The sequence below is a fragment of the Onychomys torridus genome, chromosome 7, assembly GCF_903995425.1.
Source record: "Onychomys torridus chromosome 7, mOncTor1.1, whole genome shotgun sequence".
Lineage (NCBI taxonomy): Eukaryota > Metazoa > Chordata > Mammalia > Rodentia > Cricetidae > Onychomys > Onychomys torridus.
Genome location: NC_050449.1, coordinates 18,354,381 through 18,378,408, shown reverse-complemented (window position 1 = coordinate 18,378,408; position 24,028 = coordinate 18,354,381). Strand labels below are relative to the sequence as shown.

The 24,028-nt window shown below is 42.4% G+C and overlaps 1 protein-coding gene across 1 annotated transcript in view; it reads right to left on the bottom strand.

Annotated features, from left to right (window-relative positions):
- The window catches only part of Bmper (BMP binding endothelial regulator), a 250,055-nt gene that overhangs the window by 97,731 nt on the left and 128,296 nt on the right, over positions 1–24,028 (bottom strand). The window contains exons 7-11 of the mRNA XM_036193923.1: positions 21,403–21,502; positions 14,030–14,139; positions 12,359–12,499; positions 10,007–10,111; positions 6,198–6,243 (exon numbers count right to left, since the gene is read on the bottom strand). Of these exons, the coding sequence (XP_036049816.1) occupies positions 6,198–6,243; positions 10,007–10,111; positions 12,359–12,499; positions 14,030–14,139; positions 21,403–21,502 (502 nt within the window). The remainder of the gene's footprint in view (positions 1–6,197; positions 6,244–10,006; positions 10,112–12,358; positions 12,500–14,029; positions 14,140–21,402; positions 21,503–24,028) is intronic.

The window sequence follows — 24,028 nt, the reverse complement described above, 5'->3', positions numbered from 1 at the left end:
AGAGGTGGAAACCTGCCTCAGCTCAGCACGCAGAGCTTTCCATGAAACATGCTTTTCAGGTGCAGTCTGGTGTTTGACCTACTCAACTGTCTTGTCCTTTGGTCATATTTTCAGGGTACCCTGGTCTCCAGTACACTCAGCCACAACTGGCTGCTTACATTTCTTTAGAGATTCAGGATGGCAGTGTTGTATCTCCATAGGAAAAAATTCATTTATATGTAGACAAGAATGTAATTGTTAATGGAATATTTAATAATACTGCATCACTTAAAAAAATTTAAAAAAATAAACAAGAATAAACCATATTTCCAAAGCAAACTCCAAGGAGGCTAATAGACTGAGGACTATGTTGGGATGTTTAAAAAGTATATGGGTCTTGTCCCAGCTTTCCTGCTTGGTATTTTGTGAGCCTCAGTTTCCTTGACTGAACACTGGAAGGGAAGACCCCAGAGAGAAGATCCCCGGATGCATATAATATCATGGCACTAAATTAGTAAGGAATTAAAATGCAACTGAGAAAGTAACATTGCCCTTTTCTCACCCCTGTTATCAATTATACATAGAGTTCTTCCAAGTTTAAAACTATATAGAATATTTATGCATATGTGCATATATATATACATGTTTACTTAGTATAAACAAAAATTTAGCAAGACCTTCACTTAACTATATAAGTATTCTCCCTCTCTGCCTTAAGCAAAGAAGTGGAAAGAGCATAAAATAGAAGAAAGACTGGGGCTAGAATATCCTTTTCTCACAGGCTAGGGGTAGAGGGAGAAAAGCTATTAAATTGGGGAGCTTTCTTACAATTTCTAATCTATAACTCCTAGAGACTATAAAATCCCCAAACCTCCTTCCCACTTCTGAGCTGTAACTATTTAACAAACTCTAAATGACAAGGAAGCCAAGCACAGTTTACTCCAGCCCAGCCTCTGGAGCCAGACAGCACAGGGGAGACTCCGGCTCCATCTCTGACCTCCACATCTCTAAGCCCCAGTTCCCTGGCTGAAAAACTGCAACTAATAACATTACTTGGCCAAAAGATAGCTGTGAGATTGATATGAAATCAAATGGGACAACCATGACAGTGTCTTGATATATAGCAGATGATGATAAATAAATGTTGGCTACTGCCACTGCTATCGCTGGTTCTATTGGCTAGTCATGTTGACACCAAGGATGACGGTGGTCAAGGTTTACTAATCAACCACAAATTTACTGAGTACTTGTCAAGTACTGACCCTTATACCAGGGGTCAGTAAGCCACCCTCATCTGTTTCCACAGTGAGTTAGTACTAAAGAAGTGTTACTGTCTAGTTCACCTTAGGAACTGACAAGGGACAGAGGTCAAAAATGATCCAGTTCTTAGAGAATGACTTCAGCCTCATCCCTCAACTCTGCCAATTGAAGTGGCAGCATCTCGTAGATCAGAACAGCAGAGCAAAGGAAGAACTCATTTCCCACTGTTTGTCCTGTGTGGGCCCTCCACAGGACCACTGTTGGCATGAGGGGCTCTACTTTCCACCAGCCTGCCAGGCAAGCTTCAGAAGGTGTCAAAGCCAGCCCCCCACACACTAGCAGAAACTTCAGTGGCTACTAAGCTTAGTGCATCCCTGGCAGGGCTAAAGTCGACACCACAGATTCTTAGTCTGCAAGCCTCCTGAGCCTGGTGTCCAATTTCCTTGCTTGCCTGGGCTGAGGATAAACTCCAAGGGCTGAGAGAACTAGAGTCCCAGAGGCAAGAACTCTTGCTTAAACATGGAAGTACTGATCTGCAGAGGCACTCTGCAGGAGAATTTTTTCATATGCTAAGCTCCAAGATCACTCTTTCATCATGCATCATGCCCTCCCTCCCCAAAATGAAATTGTTCTCCTGGTTGTCCTCCTATACTCACTGTTTACTAGGACATATAAAAAGACACCAGGCATTAAATGGGTTTAGGGTAGAGACACTTGCCAACAAAACCAGCTGGGGTAAATTCTGCAGCGAGCTGCGGTGGGTACAGGCAGCAGGCCCAGGGCCCACTATGAGCTAGTGCAAGTCCAGTGACCTTCACAAAGCTAGGAACTAACCCCTTGGGGTGGGCATAAAGAATCACCTATCAACTGTGCACCCTCCTCCACCCAGTACCGGCACCCTGAGCTGCTGAAAATCAGTATTTCCTGTGATTTATGGGGTATGTGGCTGAGGTTATGTCGATCATATGTACATATGTGCTCAGTAGACCCTGCCAGGCTCAGTGTTACAAATCGCATGCTTGCATTTTGGGCCAGGGGTGCCCTCAGGCTGAGTATGAGGTAAGTGAAGGGTGTAAGTAATGTGTGAGACCTGGGGGTAGATGACCATGTCCTAAGGCCTTTGGATGCCTCTGACCTGATTAAGAGATTAACTTCTCTCATAACCAATTTCTCAGTCTCACTCCCCACCACCACCTTCCTCCACACACCTCCACACACTTTGCTTATCAGTGAAAACTTTGACACTGAAGTATTATTTCCAAGTTTGAAAACAGATCTGCTGCCAGCATAGAATTTATCTGGTTCTGGTCTTTGTGGGTTGGTGAGGTCAAGATTCCAACTACTCTTTGCCAGCACACCATAAAAGAACATTTCACATAAACCAAGTGCTACGAGGAATAGCAGAGTGGCCCTCCTGAGTTCTGATGCTTCCTGGCACCTAATTCATGGTCACATGACACTCAGCCAAGCAAAGAGAGATTGCCTTCCAGCTACAGCCTCATACCTTGGCAAGAAAGTGCTTTTGCCAAAAGTTTTATGGAGTTTCTTTAGCTCACTTCAAATATTTTACTTTAAGTAAATCATCCAAACCAAATTCAATTCTTTCTGTTGGAAAGGAAAATAGTATGTCTCGAGTTATTTGGAGGCAACCATGCTTTTTAGACTGTCCTCGGGCCTGATTCTAGGAGGACTCCCCATGTGAATAGAATCCCCATTGCCTCTTCAGATCAACCTCACCCGTTGTTTAGACATGGAGAGCACAATGGCTTCCTGTCCTTGCAACTGCTTCTACCTACATAACAAACTAGCACTGTAACTGACGTGTGCAGAGAAGACCTGCAAAACATTTATTTTGTTTCCTCTTTGCTGGAAAAAAAGATCTCAAACTCTGCTCAGACCAAGACAAACCAAGGCAGGAAGAAATTCTGTAAGATTTTAGTGAGAGACAATGCAGTTCCACCACTGCCAGACATAATCCATCATTCATTTAACATCTACAGTCAAAATGCATCTTTGAGTATCTGGGAGCTGTAATCAGTTTCACTTCTGTATGAATGCATGCATGTATGCATTTGTGTAGGCATACAGTCTTGACTCCTTACAGAATATACCATAAGGAACATACATATGCATATGTTGAATAATTCAAAATATAAGTATGATCATAGACAGTAAACACAGAAATAAGCTTATGCATCCTGTTAAATGTAGCCTGCATTTTCTTCCCCACTTCCAAGCAATGAAAAGCAATGACAGTAATTTTTAAGCAGTCAGGTTGTGTCTTCATAACTATTTGTAAGCTCGGGGAATTAAAATATAAAAACATATTCAATAAACCCAGAGGCACTGACCTTTCGATTTTAGGCTAGCAAAAGGTCAACTTCATTTTACTCTCCTACTGTGCTTAGTCAGCAGGTACCGACAGTAAGTCGTTGTTGCTAGTCTCGCGGGTGTTCATGTCTGCATTCACCGGGGCAGCTTTCCCTGTTTGGAGTATTGCTGGTTGACCTCAAGGAGCATCTGACAATGTCTAGAGATGCTTGTTACTTTGAGGGAAAGGTTGTTGCTAAATACTCTGCAATATACAGAACATTCCTAAAGCAAAGCTGATGGAGGAGACTGTCAGTATAACAGGCTGAAAACCCTGGAGTCTTCTAGTTTTAGGAAACACTAGCCTTAGCTTGATGTTTTGGCCTTGGTTTCCCACTCTAGAAACCTGCATGCCAGAAGAGGTTTTATAACTAATAAGAAGAGGAAAGAATGAGCCCAAAGGTTTATTCCAGATCTTGGATATAATAACAAAGGAATTTCAAAGTAGGAGGTCTTCGGGCCATCGCTAAGGGACATTGGGAAAAGTCTACCTGGGTGCAGTATGGAAACCTGGGCATTGCCTAAAAGATTGGAAGCTATCCCATCTCTTAACTGGATATGAACAAATGAGCCTTGCCGAGGAGAATGTGTTTTACAGCAGTGACAGGAGAACTGCTGGAGAGCAAGTGAGGGTAAACAGATGGGAAGAACACCAGGGGAAATTGAGAAATAGCCATCTGATGATATAATTCAGACTTGGGCCGGGAACTGCATGCCTGCAGCCTTCCAACTCAGACCTGCAGGTGCAGGTGCAGCTTGGGGCCTCCCGGTGCCCCTCCAGCTGGGTGGCTTTCTCTTGTTGTCTCCCTGGGTGATGGAAGGGACAGATCATTCAGGTGCTTCACGTAACACAGCACTTGATATGACTGATTACAAATTCTTTTCCTTTGTCTCCTCTTTTCCCCTTTTCATTTCATCCCCAGACTTCTAGAAACAGAGAGGCTAGCTCGATGGATAAGCTAGTAAAACCCAGCTTTATTTGCAAATATGTCACTAATCACCATTTTGACTCTTAGAAATGAGGGCAATTCCAGATTTGAGTTGTTTCTGTGCAAAGTCCATGTTCTTGTGAGGCTGATAACCAGAGAATCGGGAGATGTGCCCCATCTATGCCATGCAAATGGAAGAGTTGAACTACAAAGTATCAGGCATCCCTGTGAGGCTGGTCTCTCCTTCATCTAGTCTCTCCCTGCTTCATTATCTACACTACAGAGAAATGTGCACATCCACCGACATGGCTGCAGAGAAAATGCCATCAGTGCAGCATGGAGACTGCTCATACAGAAGGGGATGAAGCTGAAGGCGGCCTCTGAACCAGCCATAAAGAGTCTCTGGAAGATGGCTAAGGGAAACAGCTCATGCACGTGTTTTTGAATCACCTCTGTGTTAATCATAGCTGCCTCTTCCTTCTTTCTGCGTTAATTTCTGAATCTACTATCATGCATCATCAGCCTCCTTTGAGCTAGTTTATGACTTCATTATCTTCAAAGGAAAGGTCTTTTATTAAATCCATAACTTATTTTTTGCTAATTCAATAAGGAGTTTCATCCATTGTAAAGTTTCAAGGTATCTTTAAAAATAACAATATCTATTAGACACAAGAAATATATACATGAGCATTAACATATTATATATTAACATATAGCAGCTTTCCATGTATAATTTCATATAGATATAAAATGACATGTATTTAGATATATATGTCATTGGAGGATATTAAATAGTCAAAGGAGGGAAAACCAGGGTTTGTTGGAGCAATATAAACTCTGATTTTAGATCAATAAAAGCAACAAACCTGTTTCCATATGAAAGCTGCTTCAATTTCCTGGTTTTGCTAATACTGCTACCATGCATCTGACATAACGTGACAATATATTTCTAACACCATCATATAAATAGTGTGCTTCAGAAAGCTGTCTTGAAGCCAGGTGTGTTTCAGGACTAACTAACACAGTGATTTTCTAATAGATGTAGGCAGAAGTCCCCATATGGGGCTAATGTGGAGCCAAGCACAATGCTTTGCCCATGAGATTGATAGAGCAGTCTCAGATGGCTCTCAAACTTCAAGACTTAATAAGATAGACCTTTCAAGAACTCAGCTAAAAGTGTCAGGATGAAAACCCATGGCCATCAGCAATATCGGATGTGCCCAAGAGAACAGGTGAGGGGGTGGGGGAAAGAGGAGGATGTGCAGTTGTTTAGTGGTACAAAGAGAGGAAGTAAGTCCCTGAGAGATTACAGATGTCTGGCTTTGCTGGGCATCATTATCCTAGCCCAAAGGACTACAAATGCCATTAGCAGTTTCCAGTGTGCACTAAGTTATCTGTTCTTCTTTAAAACTCCACTGAACAATTTATCGTCCTGAGTTCTCCCAACAGCAGATTCTGGTGGAGATAGCCACACTGGTCTCAATCCAGCTTCTGTGAAAGGATGACAGAGAGCTGATTCCAGGCGCCTGGGGGAAAGGTGGATGAGCCCATCTCATACCTACAGAATCAAGTCTATAGAAAACTCACACCAGGTTTTCCTATTCATCACAAAATGTCAAACAAATGTTAAGAGCACATTTTCCCAAAGAATGAACTTACTTTCAGTGCAGATAGGACAGCATCCTTTTCTGTTGAGAATTTTACCCTGGTCAGGAGGGGAAAAACAGAAACACCAAAATTCAATGTTAAAAAGTGGTCTGCTGAGGAGAAATCTCTTCTCAAACTCTAATACCAGAAAAACCAGCAACATCAGCCCAGACTTGGTGGGGGGGGGGGGGTGGGGAGGGAGGGATGCAGTTTCAAGTCAGGTTCCCAGGCCAGGCAAAATCATTCCAAAATGCTTTCCTGTTTTTATCCTTTAAGAAACAGGATACCTCAAAGTATGGTGTGATTTTTCTCACATGGAAGGAAGATGGAGACAGCCTGGATACAACTTTCTCATTGATAGCCAAATCAAGCCCTGTAAAAGTCAATTGTGTGTGTGTGTGTGTGTGTGTGTGTGTGTGTGCGCGCGCACACACACACACACACACACACACACACACACACACACACGGGAACCACTGACACTCTGCCCATACTAGCAAAGCCTTTTTCATGCCGGGCTCGACAAGCTCCCCTGGACCCTGTAATCCAAGTTCAGGATGCAGGCATCTTATGGATACTGTGCACTGCAGATCAAATTCAGTCTGGCTTCTTCCTCTGCGACATCATCCATGCTAACTCACTGCTCAGCAATCACAGGCAGTGAAGTGGAAAGCTCCGTAGTATGGAGTAATTTTCCATCCCTGCTCTGGAAATGCAGTGCCACTTCCTAGTCAAATGTCTTTTCACTTTTATTAATACCTGTGACATTTAAAGAAGGAAGCATACTCTGCAGACGTGTGTCAGAGAATGGCCTTTTCTTATCTCTGACTCAGTGATTAATCACAGGGAAGAAGAAACATGGAAGCAGATTAACACTCAAGGAACCACTCCTGCATGTGACCTTGGGTTGCTTATGAGGATTTAATGAGCTAAGCTTTAAGGCTTAATCATGTGATCATCATTGATACTAAGAAGTGCAAAATCTTTCTGAGCTGAGTATATCCCCTTCCGTAGGTGAAGAAGTTAGTGCCATGCAACACAGGGCAATAAAAACCAAATGCAAACTCCATTCCCTGTGATACCACGGGCTACGTTCTTTTACCAGATTTTTATGCCACAGTTCTTCAAGCCATATCGCATGGCCTGCATTCAGTACAGACTGCTGTGTGGACTGAGTTCTTCATCTCATTTGAAATTCACAGCGACACTCTGAGTATAGATGATTTCATCCCCTTTTTACAGAGAACAAGGGAGCCAAGCACACTGAGAGGCGGCCCAAGACCCAGGGCAGAGGGCCACAGCTCAGTTCAGCCCATTCACTACTGGTGAGTGGTGTGCAAAGCAGGTTTGAATATTTTCAAAATAAATAATCCCATTGGCTTTTTAAATGACATTTTGCAACTGAAGAACCATAGCCATGTCTCTCTCATTTCTTCATCAACTAAGCTTACAATGACACATTAAACTCTGTAATGCCATAGGGCAGTGGGTCTCAGGTTATAATAAAGGATTCTGCAAACCTTTAATATAGTTGCTTATGTTGTACTAACCCCTAACCATAAAATTACTTTCATTGATACTTTATAGCTAATGTTCCTACTGTTATGAATCATAATATAAATCTGATAGGCAGCCCCTGTGAAAGGGTCCTTTGACCCCCAATGAGATCACAACCCACAGATTAAGAACCACTGCCATAGTGGATCTTATTTAATTTCTCAAGGACAAAGTCAAGGAAGATCAGCCCAGTCCCAGGGAGTGATTTCTCCAGAGGCTGAACTGAGGCACCACTGGAATGGAGAGTTTAAGGCCAAGTTTCTATCCAAGTGTGATTGGGTGATTCCATACATCTGTATCTCAGCAGACATTGCCATTTCCCTTGTTCAGAAAAAGGAAAGTAGAGCTGCTCCTGTTAGTAACTTAGTGGGAAATGAAAAAAGCACAAACTGTGAGGTCAGACAGCCTGGGCTGTGTGGAATGAGCTGAAAACTGGACACGCTGTAGCCTCAATCTGGAAGAAGGGTCTATTCCGCACCTACCTCAACAGAGAAGTCTTGGGAGAGTGAGGATATTTCTGTGACCCAGAAAAGACCTCAATATACATGGATGATATTGAGAAGATAGTGAGTGGATGGTCTCACTCATCCCCATTGGGACTCCCAGAGCCTGGGGAATTACTTAGGAGGGCATACAAGGAACACAGCCATAGCCTCCTGGATTGGGAGGGAGAGGTGTGGTAACTGAAAAAGGATGTAGCAGGGGACACAGACTCTTTCTAGTTTTCTAATTTTAGTATCTCTAAAAAAAAAAAAAAAAAAAAAAAAAAATTCCCCAGTCAATGATGGGAAGGTAAAATAAACTGTTGTCTTTTCTTTTTAAAGAATTTCATGGTAGAGCTAAACTATCTTCCAAAGACCTTGTGCTGGCTCTGAGAAAGGGGAGTGTGAAGGGGAACACAGGTTGGAAGGGTGCCTGGAAACAAAAAAGTGGTCTGGAGGCCACAGCCAAGCCAGGGCACTGGTGATCAACTGCAGAGGGGCTGGGCTGGGCAAAGGCCTTCCTGGGAGGGATGGCCATTCCTGGCCTGAGTGTGGCACACACAGTGAGATCACCAGCGAGATGCAGGCACCAGAGCTGTGACCTCCCAGCAGAAACCACCGACCCAGCTCTGAGCAGCAGAGCTGCCGTGAAGCTGGAAACTCCACAGTGGCCTGCTCAGGCGAGTTCCGCAAGCCACCAGGCTGGCACTGCTCCCCCGTTTTGTCTTGTAGAATAAGGAAGCCCATTATTACTACCATGTGCTGGGAGAGTTCATTAGCACTGAGGGTTCCCCAAGGACTGGCAGAAGTGGTGTGATTCCATTTTTCCCAATGAATATTTATAAGCAGCCCATGTTCAAGTCTGCTTATTGTACCTACTTTTTTTTCTTTTATGGGAAGTTTTCAGTTTTATGTCTGAGGCTTTCTAAGCAAGACTAATTAGGGGATTTTTCCCCCTTGTCCCCTCCCCCAATTCAGTTGTGCAATGGTAACAGCTGTTGTTTTTTTGTGCCTCATTTGGCACTCAAGTAAAAACAGCAACTTTTTGTTTATAATAATAACAGATGTGAATAAAATTAAAAGTTTTCTATAACAGAGAATAGAGGACATGTTCTGAATGTATAGATATGTTTTCTTCATTCACCAGAAGGTACTGAATAGGTTTGACATTTTCCCAAAGCGTACAAAGCCTTGAAAGGTTTCAAGTCGCTGAGGTGAATTCAATGGAGCCCGGGCTGCTGAAGATAATGGTAGCTTTATTCAAGGCTCTGGGCTGTGGGCTTTTGAAAAGAGGTATTTCCATAAGGATGCTATTTCCATGTGAGGCTCCAATGAAGGCCAGGGCTAGAGAGGAATTTTCTGCAGAGGATTGGGGCTTCTGCAAGGCAAGGAAATCCTCCCGGGGACTTTACTATTAAACAACCACATATCGCCATGGCTCTGAGGAGAAAGCTGAGACTTGAGAGGGAAAAAGAAAGAAGAGGACACAAAATGTAGTTATGATGTTAAGTGGAGAATCCAACAACAGAAAACAAGGTCTAGGCAGTAAGAGCGGGAGAAGCCAGACAAAAGTGGGCAGACAATAGCAAGAACCGGAAAAGAATTTTGTCACACAACACTGGACTCCAGGTGGGGATGGCAAGAAGGAATCAACAAGCTGCAGAGGCTTCAGCTGCTGGGGTAACTGTAAGCTTTCAAACTTCCTCACTGCCTTTGCAGAAAATGGCATGGGCTGCACACTCCTGAAGGTAATGAGAAAGTAAAGCTGAATTCCCAGCATACCTGTGGGCAGCTGCTGACAGGAATGCACTGCTTCTTGCGACACTCCGTCTTCCCCTTCACACAAGCACAAATGCTGCAGTTGACAGAGGACCACATCTCTCCATCCTGTGGGACACAGCACAAGATTCTGCTATCAGGTGGGGGCCACAGGAGCTGAGCCAGTGGATTACAATGTCCTGACGAGAAGAGCATGCCTACCCTGCCCAAGTCACACAGCTTAGCCCAAGTGACTCTGGGGCATCTATATGTAATCAGCTTAATATAGGGGCTAGGGGGGATATCAGGCACTGTGTGTTTTGAGGGGTGAAAGAATCTTCCTCCAAAATATGGAGGATTTTTCTGTATCTAACCAAGTCGGGTTTGCACCTCACCCCTTATGTGCTCATGTGTTTTTTTACTTTTACCCTGGAAGACAAGGAAGTATGAATTTTCCTGCATGATGTATGAACAAAATCTTAACTTTCCTCTGTTTAATGAGATTGAAATATTCACTATCTCAGGCATCGCAGTTAATTGAGATGTTTAGGCATGGTGATATAAGCCCAGCCATGCCCCTTAGCCACCCAAGAATTGAAGAAAACAGAAGTTATTCAAATAATTTTTAGTAGCCACACAGACACCTGGTCCATAGCCAAGGAAGTATGAATTTTCCTACATGATCTATGAACAAATAGATCTTAACTTTCCTGTATTTAATAGGATTGGAACACTTGCTATCTCAGGCATCACAGTTAACCGAGATGTTTAGGCGTGGTGAGGTAAGCCCAGTTGTGCTGTGCCCCTAACCCACTCACGACTTGAAAAGAACAGAGTTACCAAACAATTCTCAATGGCCAGGCAGATACCTGGTCAGCAGCCATCTGAACATACAGAGCCCAGACAGACCAGCCCTGGAGACATGCATAGCGTGTACCTTGCCTGGCTACCACTCTCCTCCGAAAGTGTAGGCCAGCATATTGGAACACATATCTACAGACTAGATTCTTACTTAGATAGAATGTGTTGATTCTTGAGAAATGTATTGGGCTCATTGGATTTATAGCATGCAGTTGTCAGGTGCCGATCCAGAACACATCAGGAAGAGATATACTGAAGTTGAAAAGATCAGACAACAAACAGGCAGACCTGAAGACAAAATGAGGATTCCTTTCCAGGCCCATGGATGCAAGATCTCTGGTGCATCCTCTCACTTACCAGTTTTTGAAGATATTTTAAGGACTGCCCGCCCCCTGCTTCCTTTTAGGAGAGAGAGAACTAACTAAACCTGTCTTCAAAGGGCATTGAACTTATCAGTGTTCTATGAGCAAATATTCCCAGGGCTCATAGTCTCTGTAAAGTACTTTAAGCCCCAGGTACTAAAAGAAACCTTTTTATAAAGTGACTTGAAAGTATTTTGTCCAAAGCACTATCATGAGAGGAGTTTATTTTATCTTGATGCTCTAGGGACAAGTGATGGCTTTGAATAAAGAGGATTTTAAATGAGTTTCTCTGAAAACTTGTTGTATGACCCCTCCGATAGGCATAATTCATTGTCTTCTCCCTTGCAGGGTCCATAAGAATCTAGACCTGTCTTCAATCTTGTCAGTGGATTGGCAGCCTGAGGGAGCCTCCACATCCCACATGATGTTAAGGGTCTAGATGCACCCGGCTGTCATCAAGCATGTCTTTGATACAGAGTCTCTCTCTCATCCTTAAGGAAAACATGCTAGAAAAGAGAGGGGAGGCAGTTTGAACTAAGCTGGTACCTGCTTCCTGAAGTTAAATGGCTAGTATTCCACTTGAGATCACCAGAAAACAATGTAGAGCACACTTCAGGCAGAGTTGGATGGGCAGTAAGCAAGCTTTTGAGTACCGTGGAGTTGGACTCTCAAACTTATGCTGGTCACTAACATTGTAAGCATCCTCATCTGAACACCTTGAAGTGAGCCAATTGTTTAAAGAAATCTGCAGAATATTGCTGAAAGCATCTAATTAATAATAGATCTATCAGGATCTGTCCATGGTCATGATCTTGACAAGGTGCACTAAGCATCCTCAAGTGAACAAGATGTTCTCAGGCAATTGAGCACCATAACCACACCAGCCATGTGGCCTGCTCAGCTGAGCTTCAGGCATTGGCTGATCACATATAGAAAGAGCAATAACACTGACACATTTAGAGTCTTCCAGGTCTTTGATTTAACACACACACACACACACACACACACACACACACACACACACACGTAAATTAATTTATCAAATATACATGTGTGTTTTTAAATGTATAGATTACATAAAACTGGAACATTTTAATGGCCATTATAGTATAATGGCTCCCACAGCTCATGACGCTTGTGATGGCACACATACCCTGAAAATCTTGCTGCCAAACTTGCATACTTTGACATCATCTGGGGGCACTCGTAGGAGACACTCTTCACAACAGGCATCCCCATCATTGTCACAGACACCAGGTTGGGAGCACTTCTTCTTACACACCATTGTAGAGTCCTGGAGGCCCAAAGGCAGACTGGAAATTAAAAATGACTTGCAACCCTCCTAAGCATCCTTCCCAGTCCTCCTCTAACAACCTACAATGGCTCCACACTGTGCTCTCCTAGCATCGTAGCACCGTGCTTTAATGTGGTGCAATAAACATTTCATCCACTTCAGAACATGTTTCCTGACTAACGTCTGTAGCAGATGAGGATGTGGCACACTCCCAGTCTTGCTTCTACTGGCCTATAATTTCATATTCAACATACTTCCTCAGTGGGACAAGAAATCCCAGATCACTATGGACCAATGCATTTCCTTCTTCCTGCTCTTCTTTCATATTCTAAACGAACAGAGCTTGTTCAGATTTCCTGCACCTTCCCTGGAAATTAGGAAGATCACAGGATGAGGCTGCTGGAGAGGGAAGCTCTACAGACAGAAAGGGACATTGTTATCACAGTGAATGCCATCTTTGGAGGCTTAAATGAGAGCATCCTCCCCACAAAACCCATATATTTGCATATTTAGTCCCGAGTTTAAGAAAAATCAAAGGATTAGGGAGTGTGGCCTTGTTGGAGGAATTGTGTCACTGGGTGTAGGCTTTGGGGTTTAAAAAGCTCTACCAGGCCCTGTCTCCCTACCCCTGCTGTCTGTAGATCAGGTTGTAAAGCTCTCAGCTACAGCTTCCCACCATGATGATAGTGGGTTTACCCTCTGAAACTGTAAGCAAGTCTGCAATCAAATGCTTTTATAAGAGTTGCCTTGGTCATAGTGTCTCTTCACAGCAATAGAACGGTAATTACAACATGGCTGACTCTTTAAATATCCACTTTCCCAAAAATGTCTACAAACTCACATTGTGATAAGCCCACCACTTTCAGGAAAAGTATTCATTCTAGTATTCTAGCTCAAATAGGGCACATTGGCTGATTATGTCTCAAAGGTTCCTTCAGACCCAAAGTGATGTAAATACAAGCAAGAGAACTGGGAAGGTGACATGTTTCAGTAAAGGCTCAGTTTCAGCTTCTAAGACAAAGCTGTGGTCTGTGAGATTTCAGTACAGATGTGAAGTTGTGAGCATGGAGAACAAGTTCACAAGTACTTGCTCTGTGTGTTTACGTGAAGCAGTGTACATAGAGGGAGTTGTATGTTTAGTATAGGATCATGCGAACCGTGAAAGGTGGGCATCACCTCACCAGAATATCCATGGGCTTTGAAATTGATCAGGTTCATCTCTGTAGCGAACTGTAAAGCCATGCCTTTTTCTTGTCTTGAATACAATTAAAGTTATTTTCATTGTTAGGTGTGCTACAGAATTTATTTCAGGTGGGGTAGCCCTAGAACAGGACCATCTGTATTTGTCTGACTATCGAGAATGCTTAGGACAGTTTCCACATCTCCTCTGTGACCTTGAGTATGATTATATTCTTCCAATGGCATCAACAATGAATCTTCACGATGAACAAAATGCTATCACATTTGCCTACAATTCCACAGCAATCCAAGCTCATTGGGCAATGCCACAGCCCCTTAGAGTCCCCTTACCTTGCAAGTACATACTGTGCAGTTATCATAGAGAAATGAAGATCCATTGTCATAAACATCACTGCGAAACAGGCAGCTCCCAAAAGGAAGGTCAAATACTTTCCTCTGACCTATGGGGGAACAAGAGTAAGCACAATGTAAGAATGACAGAAACCAGACATATCCCATCTTACCATCTTATCATTGATAATTACATCACAGGGCTGTGGAACATTCTTACAAGGCCAGGTAAATGTGATGTACAAAAATGGAGCTTTGGGTCAGGTATACCAGGAGGTCCCAAGGAATTGCCAATTTGAAGAGGCATTGTATAAAAGTTTGATTCCACAATGAACTTTGCAGGTTCAACAAACTATCTGTTTACCATAGTGGACATATGCTGCCTTGTGGAGCTCATATGAAGTAAAGATTATTTCAGCATAACATGGTGAGTTCTAGACATTGTGACTAATTCTGCAGTCCCTTAGACAACAAGTAACAACACCCCCAAAGTAGCACCAGTGAGAGGGAGGCTGTAGGTAGAAAGAATCAAGATAGCCTCAGGATTATCATGAAATAGCATCTATTATGGTCTAAATAACTGTGTTCCCACAAAACTCATACACTGAAACCTAAGCACTGAGCAATCATATTAAGAGGTGAGAGCTTTGAGAGGTGATTAGTTCATTAAAGGGAGTGCTCACTAAAATGTCTTCATGTAACAGATCCAAGAAACACTCCTTGCTCCTCCCACCATGTGAAGAACAGCAAGAAGAACACCTATGAGCTAAGAAGAAAAGCTGTAGGAACCTTGGCATTGGACTTTGCAGATTCTAGAGTTGCATTTCTGTTTGAAAATGTCAATGTCATTTTACTATAATAGCCTAAATACATTAACACATAAGATCAGTAAAGAAATTACACAAAGGCATAAAAGGAAAAGTTAATTCAGGAACCATCTCCGAAATTGTTTAAGTTTCTTTAATTAAAGACTAAGTTAAGAAACTGATGACCATTCATGTTCACTGAATAAATTTATAGCCAAAATCCTCTTTCTTTTAACATTCATCATTAGTAGGTCTGATAGTATCTTTATCAGTAGGCTCAGGATAGCTACACACATACTAAATGCTGTTCTCACAACAGTGAGCTGTGCTTTGGATTCCATCTATAGACTTCTTCATGACCTTGGGTATGATCACTCCAGGTTCTCTGACTTCACTAATAACATAGCATCCACAGTGCCATTGCCTCATATCTATCTACCACCTCTATCTGCAATGATAATGTTAAAGTATACAACTAAACACTGTCCATGATTAGATAAAATTTAGCACAATCATTGTGTTTTCTTGGGTAGTATATGCATGTGTGGTGGGCGTGTGTGTGTGTGTGTGTGTGTGTGTGTGTGTGTGTGTGTGTGTATACATGTGCACATGTGTATGTTTATGGGCATGCATGTGGGTGCCATAGGTTGACATCAGGTGCCTTTCTCAATTTCTCTCCATTTTATATGTTAAAGCATGTTCTTTTATTTGTATCCAGATGACTTCATTAGGCTAGTGTAGACAGCTACTTCCAAGGGTCCCCTGTCTCTATTCCCACAAGATGGAATTACATACTAGCCACAGTGTCAATCTGTTTACCACCTGAGTTCTGAGAATCTAAACTATGGTCCCCATACTTGCATGACAAACACTGTTGCCCAATGAGATATTTCCCTAGCCCATCACCATTATTAACATTCCAGTCAACTACATCCTGACACTCTTTAACTTCCAGAAAAATATAAAATTCATTTCCTCCAAGAACCCCTCTGATGTCACTCTGGAGCATCAGAAAACCATTATCTGAATCACATGGATTGACCCACCCCATTATAATCACTTCGACCCAAACACATACTAGTTTTAGAACATTATAGTATAAGAAACATCTGTAACCAGTTTTTGTTGTTGTTGTTTTAATCTGATGTGATCAGAAATCTGACAGTTCGGGAATTGAACCTGGATCCTCTGGAACATCAGACAGTGCTCTTTCCCACCAGTTTTAAAAATATTTACTACAACAATGATGTTGATAATTTTTCACAAATTGAACATTAGTCTCTTAATCAATCCATCAGAGATATGCTTCTATCTTTGAATAAGCAAAATAAAACTACAATTCAGTAAAATATTTTCTAAAATTATGATCTGGCTGTCCTTTCCCCTACTTTATCTACATGTACTTCAAGTGTTTCACAACTGACCACAAATGGTTTGTGGCAAAAGGCAGACAAATGCTGAAATTAATTAATTAATTAATTAGAGAGAGAGAGAGAGAGAGAGAGAGAGAGAGAGAGAGAGAGATAGAATGTGCCCCATAGATTTTCATATGCTGTGTTTGTATTTTTATTCAGTTCTAGGAAATGTTAATTTTCTATTGATTTTTTTTCCTTCACCTGACTTTGGTTGTTGAGTTTTCATGAGTTTGTATCCTTTCTGTCACTTCTCTTGTTGTTAATATCCAGCAAATCCCATCAATTGTGGGAAGAGGCAGCCCGAAGTATTCCATCTGACAAAGGGTTAATATCTACAATCTCTAAGTAACTCAAAAACTTTAACATAAAGAAACTAACAACCCAATTATAAAATGGGGCACAGAACTACACAGAGAGTTCTCAACTGTTAAGAAATGTGTTTTAAAATGTTCAGCAACTTTAGCCATTAGAGAAGCGCAAATGAAAAACTGCTTCTGTTTCAGCCTGTCTCAGTCAGAGTGACTGAGATCAAACAGTGGCGTGTGCTGTCTGGATGTAAGGAAAGGAAAGCACGTACTCACTGCTAGTGGGGTACATGCTGGTGCAGCTACTATGGAAGTAAGTGTGGAGGTTCCTCATAAGTGAAAATAGATCTATCGTATTATCAGCTTTATCACTCCTGAGTATATCCACAAAGGACTCCATATCCTAATACAGGTACTCACTCATCCATGTTCATTGCTGCTCTACTCATAACAGCCATGGAGTGGAGACAGGATAGATGTCTAACAACTAATAAATACATAAAGAAAATGTGGTGTATTTACTCAATGGAATATTACTCAGCTGTTAAAAATGAAAATTGCTAGTAAATGGAAGATAGAAACTATTGTTCTCAGTGCGGTAATCCAGACCAGAAAGAGAAAGACCTCATATTTTCTCTCATATATGGATGCAAGTTTTGAGTCTTCAGATACTTCTATTTCATTTGGAATGGCTACAAAGTTCAGAAAACTACTAAAGAGACATGGGGAGGGACTTTCTAGGGGGTAGAGACAGAACACATTGGTATAAAAAATATTAATTGGGAATAATGGAATTGGAAGAGTTGAATTGGAGTGGTGGAGAGGAGGGCAGTTAATATGGGGGGATAAATAGTACCAAAGTCTTTTTTTTTAATTCAGATGGAAGTCTACTTCTGTATACATACATACATACATACACACACACACAAATACACACACACACACACACACACGAGAGAGAGAGAGAGAGAGAGAGAGAGAGAGAGAGAGAATGAATTTACCCTCTACCAGGACAATAACTCTATAAGAGACCAGAGGCTAACAAAAAAAGACTAGTGCCAGGAATAGGTTACTTATTGTGGGTTGTTGGCTGGTGAGGTCTCATAGACATACACTACCCCCACAAGCAGTACAGACTTGTGCCAGTGCTCTTGGCTACCCCCTAGGACGTTAGGACTATTGTTGATGGCTGTAACATGAAACAATTAAGCTAGTACTGACTTGGAAGCTTCATTCCTATTTGCAAGCTTTCATGGTACAATGCTATTCATACTACCAGAAGAGAAAACTAATCATCATTCTTACCCAGCTGTAAAGCTACATTAGTGAATGGCTGCCAAGACATTCCCACAGGAGCAAAAGTGTCATGAATGTCATTGCAGTAACCAACCACTTTCTGATTCAATTTTAGTCACACTCCACAAGATGAAACCTATACCTGGCACCATTATCAGGACTAAATCCTATGGCTAGAAAGGTCATAGACTCTGGAGGAGAATGTACTATTATTGTTTTGTTAAATGGACATGGTATTAAGTAGACTTCTAATGACTAATCATTATGGCCATAGATTAATATATCTGTCAACTCTCATCACAAAAGCTTCTACCTGCAGTAGATAGTAACTAACAGAGACTTCCCAACTGGCCAAGGCACAGAAAATAGGAGACTGTGGAATGCTCAGCTCTAAATGAAACATATATATACTGTACCTCCTCATATGAAGGCTAAGGGCTACTAGAAGAAGAGGAGGCAGAAAGAGTGTAAGAACCAGAGGTGCCCCCTACAAGGAATCAGTATTTTTTGGCATAGCAGGAAGCTGTCCATATGAATGCACAGCAGTTGGGACAGCATACACAAGACCTGTGCAAGCCCAAGCTAGACCAAATCCCAGCATGGAGAGGGAAGTTGGGCATGAAATTCCATCCCAAGATAAGGAGCTATTGGGAATTGTTAGCTGCTGGGAGCAGAGTCAGTTTTCTCTAAGATTGTACTCTTTGTAAAATCACACACCCAAGAATATTTGCACAATACAAATTGGCCTTGGATATTGTTTTAAAGGACATAAAGTTGAGTGAATAGGGAAGATGGGAGTTGATCTGGGAAGAGTTGCAGAAAGTGGGGGAATATAATCAAAACACACCACACAAAATTCTCAAATAACTAAGAAGACAAATCTATAGAGAGATCTCTATGGAGATCCAGGCATGGTAATATATACTTACAGTTCTAGTACTTGGGAGGCACAGGCAGTATGAACACAAGTTCAATGCCAGCCTGGGCTATATGGCAAGAATCTGTCTCAAAAATAAATAAAATTATAATATCTCTGTGGAATCTTGCTCATAAACCAATTATAATACCTCTTCTTCATGTTTAGAGACTACATTTCCTCCACAGAGGTCATTCCATCTCCTAGAACACATGACCCTTTGACCCTTTTCAATCATTACACAGCCTTTTGCTTATACCACTATTATTCTACTCAATACTATTATATAAATGGATATTGTATAAATGGGAGTAGATGGATAGATGATGGATGAATCTATGAATTTGACTGATCTATTGGTTGATTGCTGAACAAACAGACACTACAACAGTTATTTCCTGAGTTAGATGTGACCACAGGCTTAAATTATCCCTCACAAAAATGTAAATTGTACCTAGAACTATGGCTATAAATCTTCGTGACATGCCTGGCTCTTATCTGAACTCCCAGCAGATGGCAGATTATAAGTATTAGCACTGTAATTATGATATAATGTCAGAATTACTCTGGGCTATACCACCTGGAGAGGTGTCTACGGTACTAGTCTGTGTATCCTGATCTTTGATAAGATGCTCCATTGAAAATAAGCAAAAGACGAAGGAAATTTTGCAACTCAAATGGCAGAGGTGTTCCAGGTGCAGGCATCCTGGTCAAGAAAAAAATCTAAGAGCAAATCAGTACCCATTCAGCTAGAAGCTGAATGACACTTGGTTTTCAGCAAGCAGACAGTTTCCTGGTATTTTCCTTCATCTGTTTTTTTTTTTTCTTTTATTGCTGTGTTGACATGTTTCTTTCTAATACAAAGAAACACAAAATCTCACTTTAATCCCAAAGTCATCATGGCCCAACACAAAACATTCTAGGGAGTGGTTCAGAGGCTGGATATACAGCTTAAGCCATTTCCACACCATTCCACTGGGGTTTAGGCCAAAGAAGAGAAAGTCAGTTCCCTTTGGTGGAATCACGATCTTTAAGTTTCCCCAGACTTAATGTTCTTTACGTAGGCTATCTTCAAAACACATGATCCATAAAATGTGTATTAAATACAATTGCCATGGCTCACATGAGAAACTTCTAAATGGACTCAACACATCAGCAGCCTTTTCTTCAAAGCTTTAATCATCATTATTTATCTGCAAGGCCATGACCAATCACCACTGCCGCTTTGGCAGACTCACATTTAGATGGCACAGGTTGCGTCATGCCCTCAGCTTGGTGTGCCATGCCCTCGGCTTGGCCACATCTCCTACACTGGCTTCAACTCAGGGCAGCACGTGTGGGTTGGCAACAGACGAAGCACAAGCAAATGAAAATGTCTCTAACCCAGGGCATCTACCAGTTCTCTCTGGTTCTTCGAAGTTATTCCATATTTGCTTACAAGTATGAGTTTGCACATGAAATCAAATGGCAAACACTGTTAGATGAAACGCAGTAGATTCCCTAACCGAGGAGAAAATACTTTAACACAGTGTCTTTGTTTGGCAGTTTGGTTGTATAAAGAAGCTAACCGAAGGTGTGATAATCTGTGAATGGGGGATGTAAGTCAACAGAATGTCTCGGAGTTAGAGAAAGCAAACTATGAAAGAAACAGGAGGCACCAAAAAGGGTGTGGGTGGAACTGGCAGGGGCTGAAGCCCAATCAAGGAGACATGCAGTGAAAACCTCCCAAAGACAAAACAGTTAGGGCCGTCCAGGAACTAGGAAGTTCAATATTCCACTTTGTGATACTCATTCTACATCTCTGTAAAATAATCCCCCATGCTGGCTGCAAGCTTTCAGTGAAAGGTGCTACACAAGCCTTGATTCAATTGTACCATAGGATGGGAAGACTGCTGGAGGTGTTAATCGGAGAAAAGGATGGCTAAAACCATAACAAAATAATAGAGAGATCCAGAGAAGCAATCAGCAAAAATCAAACCAGCGGTGATCAGGGACCTTACCAGCTTTCCCTGAGGATCTCTGCAGATTATTGAAATGCCTTTTTCTCAGAGGGTTAAAACTAATAACAGTGCCAGTGTGACATATGGGAGTTCTGTTCTGAATTTAAGTTTCCTGAGAAGATTCATTTAAAAGAACTACGTAATCTGTGTACAGTACCTGGTCTGTAGTAAAGGCTCCGTGGCGTAACAGATACTCCCTCCAAATCAAAGTCAATTGCTGTTCATTGCAAGCTTCTCACTGCCTGTCCTCCTGTCCTCCTGTCCTCCTGTCCTCCGGTCCTCCTGTGCACGCTTGGCTCTCAGGAAACACTAGTCTACAGTCTTCCATACATTTACTTCCAAATGCCTTTACTGCACACTCCTATCAGTCACATGTCCAGCTAGATCCTCTTTCTTCAGCACTATCCTCACCCCACCGGACATTAACCAGCTTAGAACTGCATGCCAGGCTCCAGAAACAACAGAAGCCAAGAGAAGAGCAGCCTCTGAACAGATCTCAGGTAAGAGGCAAAGCCGACTCACACAGTTAGAAGGAGCAGTTGTCTCCACTAGGCCATGAAGCAACATACATATATCCTCAGCAGAAACTTCAACCAGAAATTACATCATTCTTTGACCTGTAAATTGTCACTCACCCAAACATTTGGGGCAGCACTGTCCTGGGGGTGTGTGACTAAGGTGCTGGGGACAAGAGAGAATGGGACAGACTTCTCTCACGCACTGTGTCCTGCCTCCCTAAGAAAAGAGAGAAAAAAAGCATATTTAGAAAAGTCAGTGCACATAGGTGATACAGCTAAGATGTCCAGAGCAAACACAAGGCCTCTCTTTAGTATCTGGTCCCTGCACTGACTGATCAGCTCACTCTGAGTTGTAGAATGGGACTCTGCCAAGCATTTCCTTCATCTTCCCTGTAGGCCCTACCGATTCCAGCTACAAAAAGATCACCTTCAGCTACATGGTTGCAGATAGCATTCCTTCCAATACCCACCACCTTTCTTTATCACTTCCTTTCTCAAGCCTAGCTTTGGAGTAGGCTCAGGATAACCAACCATCTCAGTTTTCCCAGGATATGAAACCAGTTTAAAATGAAGAAAGTTCAAACAAAGACAACACCAACAACAGGAGGCCAGAGACCCAAGTGAATCCAGGATGAGGGGACCACTCTAATGGTCACCGCCTCTTGTCACCAACCCCCTAACCAAGCAAAGGGGTCCCATTTGCTAAGCCGTTTTTGATCTCTCTGATTCCTACCTTTCTGCAGTAAGGCCTAACCCTCAGTCTCAGCTTCCAGAACAATTTCTAATGGGATTTTCCTCATTAAAATCATGCAGATAGGCATAATCACATGATTGATTTCTAATCAATGAGAATAATAATATAAAACATCTGTAAGCCTGATGCCATCACTAATCCCCATTATCAATCCTGCATCAGCCAAAGACAAACATTAAGCCCCTTCTCCCCATGAAGCCTTCTGGAACTCTTCAACGTTGGAGGATGCCCCAGTGTTGGTTCAGCCAGAGGAGGCAGCCTACTTGCTGAAAGTAGATGCTCTGGAGGTTGATGTGCAGGAGGACCATTTCCCTGTCTGCTGAACACTGACAAAATTTGGTTCATTAGTTAGAAGGTTGTAATAGCGGATACTGGAGGAGCTGGAAGAGCCTATGAGGCCTAAAGCAGACGTTTTGAAGACTTTGGGTATCTTCAGGACTCCCTCCTTCTAATCCCAAGAACTCCTCGTCTCTGATGCTCCTTCTCATCCTCTTGACCCAGCAGCCATGTCTCTGCTTATTGGTCTGTGTGTTCCCTTTGGAAAGCAGAGATGCAGACTCCTCCCATCACCCTGGACCATGGTGTCTCAGTGAGTTTTGTGTGTGTATTCAGAAAGCTGGAACAAGAGAAACTAAAAGTGCTGTCCAGTTGGTTTACATCTAACAAACCTGCAAGGCTGACATGAAAACTGTCCCAACATAATACAAGTCTCTATATGAACTTTATGAACAAAGTCTTATGTTGTAAAAGTAGGTAAATAGATCACCAGGCAAACAGGATTCTACTGAACTGGTGCCAAGTCCTTGCTTGGCCTCCAGAGATTGATCTGACTGGGAGGTGAGGAATGAAGAAAAGATAGACAGGTGAACACACTAACGCAAAAAAGCTGGAGTCACGTGGTCTGGGCTCTCAGCTTGAGAAACTGCAATACCCGTAGAAGCACCTCGTGTTTATTACATACAGTTGATTTGTCTTTTTTTTTTTTTCCAGAGCTGAGGACCGAACCCAGGGCCTTGCGCTTGCTAGGCAAGCGCTCTATCACTGAGCTAAATCCCTAGCCCCTATTACATACAGTTGAACAGGGAGGCAGGGTTACTGTGTACAGCTGGACAGGAATATGGGGTTATTACACACAGGTCAACAGGCAGGAAGGGCTTGTGTCTGATAGCTGCATCAAGGAGAGAAGTTTTCCAGGCTCAATAGGAGCAGCCTCTACAGGGAAGTAGTCCTCAGGCCATAAATATTCCAGGACAGAAAGCTATAATGAACATTTTATGCATGCACTATCAGTACCCCCAAACAAACCAGAAGGGAAGGCTTTGCCAATTCCTTACATGCCTCAATCCCACCCCACCCTCCATACATGAGGAGGGATGAGGGTGACAACTAGCCATTCCTCAATGAGTCTGAGGCTCTGGGGTCCTTGGCATGGCCATGCCCTGGACATTCACTCAGGACTTCCTCTGCTTTCTAAGATTAGGTTCCCTGGGATTTGAGCTGGAGAATTAACTAATGGACTTGCAGGTCCCCATTACCTCAGATGGAGAGTTCATGTCTCAAGAGGCCTTGGTCAGTGAGAACCTTGGGCCCAAAGAGCCCTGGCCCTGTGAAGGAAAGCCCAAGCTGCATCACTTCCTCTTACCCTTCCCAGCACTGTCTGCATGAGCAGCAGACACTGCTAGCCTTGGCTGTGGGGATCCTCTTGGCAGTCACCTCTCCCTAACCTAGCCTGCCTTGTCCTTTGTTTCTGTGTGCCTTAATTGTTCTAGTCACGTTCATTATTATAGTTTCTTTTTTTGGTGGGGAAGAATTTTAAAAAAAAAAGAGGGGGGGGCATGTTAAGTCTTCATAAAGATTTGTTATTTTTAAGCCTCTTTAATGTTGGATTGTTCCCTAAACCAATATGAAACACGCAAAAATACCACAAAACACTCTCCTGTTTTTATATTATTTCCAGATCAAGAATCATTAAAAATCTCCCAAGAATCA